Source organism: Lynx canadensis, chromosome B3 (genome assembly GCF_007474595.2).
Source record: "Lynx canadensis isolate LIC74 chromosome B3, mLynCan4.pri.v2, whole genome shotgun sequence".
Classification (NCBI taxonomy): Eukaryota; Metazoa; Chordata; class Mammalia; order Carnivora; family Felidae; genus Lynx; species Lynx canadensis.
Window position 1 is genome coordinate 84,165,508 of NC_044308.2, and position 6,000 is coordinate 84,171,507.

Here is a 6,000-nt window from a genome sequence, read left to right on the forward strand (position 1 = left end):
GGCAACAAATGTATTATATTAGCATGCAATAATAGATCTTACACTAGATAAAATGGAGGGTGGATCATTGCTGCCTAGGACAAAGGAGAAAATGTTAGACTATTTTATCAAGTAAGATGAAGACAGAAAACTATTTAACAATTAAAAGGTCACTGGGAACCTCTACTAACCAGAGTCAGAGGGAAAAGTTACTTTGCATTGTGTTGCAAAAAAAAAAAAAAAAAGGCAGGGAAGTGTAGAAACTCTCTTTGAGACTGATTAAAACAGAAAAAGTTATACTTAAATCAAAAACCTGAGCAAATAGGTGAGCATAGTGGTCTTTACACAAATACAAAAGACAAATATATTCATTTAATGCACTTAAAGGATAATCTTCAAACAAATTCACATAAGCCAATTGGTGGTTTAATGAATGAGTGAAAACAGGTTTCCTTCTCCAGACTTGCGCCAAGGGTCAGATTATAATACTAAGGATCACCATATACCATACACCATGAATGCAATTTTGGAAAGATCTCTCTGTAATCATCTAAAAGAAAGTATTACAAAATGTAACACAATTAAATGTCAGTCTTCTTCCAATTTTGCCAATTCAAAGTCACAAAGATTAATACCTAAGAACACTAGTAGCTCTGCTTTGTTCAGGGTAAATGATATTAAATATCTTTGCTCCAAAACCAATGGTCTCTCCTGAACTGCTCATAAATTCCAAAAACCCAAACACTTCAGCACAGAGAAAACAACAAAACCCAAAAAATCAGCTATTTAGAAAAATCTGTTAATGTTACAAGGCTACAAAGGACACAGTTCTTATAATATTAGTGGAAGGTAGTAGGTTTGGGATACCAAAAAATGTATTTCAGCATTTCAGATTTCTCCATGATTATAGTAAGTCATCAAGAACCAAAGTATATAAAAAGTTTAATTCAAAAAGGATACAGCCATAGTCATGCTCCCTTCTGAAGTGAGAAAAGCTTCTTAAAAAGAGAAGATTGCTCATATCAAGGGAGAAAAGTTTGAAACTTAAGCCGGTTTTCCATTTTGTTGGCACTTTTAAGTACAATTGTTTTTAATTGGGGATTATTACCAAGGATTTTAACTTAAACTGAAAAAAAAAAGTAAAGAAAGAAAAAGGAAAGAAAGAAGAGAGACATCATCCTTGTCAAGTTACCTAATCCAAATTCACTTAAGTAGTTACAAGAGTGAGTATTTGAGTAACAAAACAAGTCTGTACAGGAGCTGAGTTAAGATGTACACTCCTATATAAAAGTACTGTCTGCTGAAAAACTTCTCTAGATATAACATGTTCATGTGTGACTCTTGCTCTGGAGCCGAAGAAAAAAGAGAAGCCTTACTTAAAATAAAAGCTCAAAGGAACTGACTTTTCTAACTTCACTACTCATTTCTCAGGCAGGTGCAGACTTTGCCTAAAGCCCTCCCTTGATCACAAAGCCCCCACTCCGAAAAGGTGCCTCCTACACACAATTTATTTGGTTGCTATAACACTTGGTTTCTAAGCCACAAAGAGATTCCTTCTGAGTGGAGAGAATAAAGGGAGCATAAGAAAAAGGGAGGATCAGGCTCCTTCATTGACTGACCAATTCAGGTTCTCACTTGGAGATCCTGTTTTAAACACACATCTCTAAAACACCCCGGGTGTTTGGTGTCACAGGACAAGGGGATCTCCTGGGATAAACCGGGCGAGGTACTGAAGATTTAGGAGTTGAAACTACACACGCAGCAGCTCCGGATTCTTATCAAAACAATAGCGAGTGGCACATGTCAGACAGCCCACATGCGCAGGGGGATAAAGAGGAGACTGGCTGAGGCTGGAGTTGAACTTGTCTTAACCCCCTCCCCCAACGCCCACCTCCGCCCTCGGGGCTACGCGAAAAAAGTGATAACTAGGGGTGCCCAGCGCCCGGCTCTATCCCCGCGTCTTTCCTCCCCCCCCCCCGCCCCCGCCCGAACCCGACTTCTTCCTCACCAAGGTCTCCCGGGGGCGGAGACGCTGAGTTCTCCGGGGCCGGGAGTTAGTCACCAAGAAGAGGCGGTGACAGAGCGCTCGGCTCGCGTCGCACACTCCGAGGCCTAGCCTCACCGGGCGAGAGCCCGCCGGTGGAGCCCCTCGTGTCCCGGCTCCCCCCCCCCGCCCCGCCGGGGAGCCCACTCCCTCTCCGAGTCTCAACTCCGCTCCCTCCCTCCCGTCCTCTCCTTTAGGCAGCTAGCTCCAACGTTCAGTCTCCACTCCCGACCGAGGAAACGACGCCCAGTCCGGCCGTTTCCTGCCCCTGGGGGCGGGGATTCCCTCCCCGGGGCCGGGGGACGGCGGCCCCGTGCCGGTGACCCGAGCGGGGATCCCCTCGGCCGCCGGGCGGGGATCCCGGAACTGGCCCCGGAGTGCGCGTGTGGCCGAGGCGGGGAGGGGCGACGCGGGGAGTTTCCGCTGCCCGGCGGCCGGGCGGCAGCGGCGGCTGGAAGCGGTCCCCACCGCCGGCCGAGGACTCCAGCCTTTTCGGCCCCGGCCCGCTCTCCCCACGCGCGCCAACGGCGGGTCGCGCCGCCCGGGAACCCCGCGCAGTCACCGTCGGGCTGGGCGGGGGGGGGGGGGGGTGGTGGGCAGAGAAACGCGGGTCCGCGGCCAGCCGTCACTTTCAAGTCGCCCCGCCAGAAGCCCAAAGCGAGCAAAAGAAGAGACAAAAGGACGCTGGGGAGGGAGTCCCCACACTCCCTCGCACCCCCCGCGCCCGGCCCGGCCCTTACTCGTAGTGGCGGAAGATCTCGTTGGTGACTTTACAGTAGAAAACTTCCTCGTCCGGCCGCAGGTCCGCGGGCGGCTTCTGTCTCACAAACGGCTTTCGGTGTAGCAGCGGCATCTCCTGTCCGCCGGCGGGCTCGCCCGGACCCTCTGCCGCCCGCGTCGGCCCCGCTTCCCTATCAAAATTGGAGGGAAAGGAAAGCCGGTAAGGTGGGGAGCGCTCGGCGGCGGCGTGGGCCGGTCCGCGCGCCGGGGGGGAGCTCGACTGCCTTTTGTGTGACTGACGCGCCGCGGCTGCCACCCGGGCCGAGGTCGCTCCGGCCGCTCCTGGGGTACTGAGCGAGCCGAGCCGCCGCCTCTGCCCTCCCAGCGCGCCCCACCTCCGCACGCCCGGCGGCCGGCTCACAATGGGGCCGCACGCCCCGCCGCGGGCGGGCGGTGCGGGGACGGCGGCGGCCCCCTCCCCCAGCGCCGGCTCCCGGCCCGCCGCCGGGCTCGCAACGTGCTTGGCGCGCAGCCGGCCGGCCCGACGCCGCGAGGAGCTCGCTGCGGGCGGACCCCGGCGCCGCTCCGCTTTGTTCCCCCGCTCGCTTACACTTCCCTGCCGGCGCCGGCCGGCTTGCGAGCGACCACACGGAGCCCCTCACCTGCGAGCACGCCGACTGCCACCTCTCCACCTTTTCAACTACAAGGGCAGCGAGGGGAGGCTCTGTCCTCCCGGGGGGTCGCCTCTCGCCGGCCGCGCCGCGCCGCCGGCCGCCGCTTGTCTCGCTGCCACGGCCTGGCTCCGCGCGGGGGATCGCGTCCCACCGCCACTTCCCCGCCTCTCGGAGCTCCTGGGAAGTTTCTGATCTACTTTCGGCTCAGAAGGAGGAAGAGCTGTTGGGAGGAGCTTTTCACTTCTCGCTTCTACCTTTTTATTGGCTGCTCGATGACTTTTACAGCCTGTCACTGATACAGGAAGAGACGGCGGAGAGCCTGGGAGAGCTACATTATTAATTAATGGAGCAACCCCTTGTGTAGAATCAGAAGCATCCTCCATGTTTGAGATTATCAGCCAAGAGATCTAGGGAAGGCGCTGGGATTTCATAAACACATGGCTAACAAAGTAAAGCCTTCGTCTTCGAGTCTGGCACCGTCGCTTGGTTTCACGGTGGGCAAAGGATTCCAGTTAAGATTTAACTTTTATTTTAAGATGGGAAGAGAGATGAGAAATAAAAAATATAAACTATTTTGATATGTTCTTCAATATTAGAATTTTCATGTCTAAAAAAATATTTTGCTTGTGTAAGCATCCTTCTTGGAAAGAAAATACCTTTTCTTGACAGCATTTCTCTTTAATATTTAAAGAGGGCAATTCAGTCAAAGATCAGAGGAAAAGACCAAAAAGGTATATGTTACAAAATGTCATCATGCCTATGGGACCACCATATATTTAAAACTAAAAGACTCACCTTTAGAAAGTAGTATTTGTAATGCACCGCTGAAAATATTTTGCAAAGTATCAACATTTAATTCAATCATACAGAATTTTAAAGATTATGGATTTGCTAGTGAAATTTACCCGAAAGCAACTTTCCCATATTCAAAATTTCCACTTGTGAAACTAATTTTAATGCACATAATACTTGTGACTCTTGAATTAAAAAGAATTTTTGAAACTACAAATAACTCCAAATGTTTGCCAGTTTTGTTTTAAATCATCTTTTTTGCTACAGCCCTTGACATTTGCTTATTTGCGGATTAACATGTAAGAATGAGTCTAAAAGACAGTAAGTTTGAAGAACAGTCGTTCAACAAAGGACATAACTAAGTACCAGCTATGTGAAATGATCATAGTTATAGAAACAATGTAGGATCATCTTTATATCTTCAAATTAAGTACATGAGTACATTGGAGCAGAAAATGTAAGGAATCTATTCAAATGGCAAGAGTTATAATTTTTTAACTTCTTTCAAGATACTTTTATGGCAGCTAGCAAAATAAAATTTTGTGAAAGACACAATATGCTTGGAGTGTTTTAAAAATCATTAATAAAATTAATGCACCTTACTGTACAAATATAGAAGTCACAGAGGCTTGGAAGTGTTCTCAGTACTAAATATATATATTCTTTAGTCTGGGTAAACTCTTCAAAAAATTTTGCACTCAAACATTTTAACTGGCCTCCAACAAGTACTTGAGTAACAATTTATTATTCCCTACCTAGAAAGTATTTAATTTTCCAGGTGAAAAATTTAGAGCCCACAATGGCTCTCAACGGGGGAACGAGGAGGACGGATAAACTTACAACTGTTAATGAAGCATCATTCTCACAATTCAAATTCCCAACTTAACTGTTAAGCTAAAAACAGGAAATTTTCTCTGTATAATATTTATATTTCTTAGAGCTCACGAAGTTTTTTAAGTTTTTATGTAAATTCAAGTTAACACAGTGTAATTTTAGTTTCAGGTGTACAACATAATGATTCAACACTTGCACATGTCACCTGGTTGGTGTCTATTTGATAAGGTGTTAAAATTTTCTTAAAATCACAATAAGAAAATGTCAATTTTATTTTTATTAAATACAAAATTTTAAACAATTGGATTCTTTTTAGTACTAACTTAAAAGTTAAATTTTATTCTACTTTATCAAAATACTATTTCCCTATTACCATACTCAGATTTCAATACTATCATCCTATATAACTCAGTTCTCTGAATTACATACATAGGATTTATTTTAATGATCTGTGATGTTTAATAAATGTTATATAGCTGTTCATTGTTAATTCACAATAATGTAAGTTTAGTAAGTTATAATTAACATATTAGTTTAGTGGGGGTCTTTTGTTTTCTTAAGTAGGCTTCACATCCAGCACAGAGCCCAGTTTGGGGCTTGAACTCATGACCCTGAGATCAAGACCCTGAGATCAAAACCTGAGCTGAGATCAAAAGTCTGACACTCAACCAACTGAGCCACCCAGGTGCCCCCCATGTTTAGTTTTGATGTATTTATCATACTTGATCAAATTGATAGCCTATCTAAATTACCTCAAAATTATACCTTTTAAATTTATCCTACACATTTACTACTGAAAGCTTACCTAATGTACTTATTTCATATTTTGATATCTATATTAATTACTAGTTTATTAATTACTACTTTATTTATTAATTACTACTTCTAGGCTTTTGAGAATGAAAAGCTTATTGCTATATTCAGGAAGTAGTTAAGAATAATGTCATGAAATAAGAT

At 45.7% G+C, this 6,000-nt stretch overlaps 1 protein-coding gene across 4 annotated transcripts in view; it reads right to left on the reverse strand.

Annotated features, from left to right (window-relative positions):
- Window positions 1-2,904, reverse strand: part of BAZ1A (bromodomain adjacent to zinc finger domain 1A) — a 96,166-nt gene extending 93,262 nt beyond the window's left edge. For 3 of the 4 annotated variants that reach the window (XM_030318928.1, XM_030318926.1, XM_030318929.1), the window contains exon 1: window positions 2,764-2,899. In XM_030318928.1, the coding sequence (XP_030174788.1) occupies window positions 2,764-2,876 (113 nt within the window). In that variant the 5' untranslated portion in view covers window positions 2,877-2,899. Of the gene's footprint in view, window positions 1-2,763 lie in introns of all 4 variants that reach the window. The other variant, XM_030318925.1, reaches the window with a different exon arrangement.
- Window positions 2,905-6,000: the final 3,096 nt, after the last annotated feature.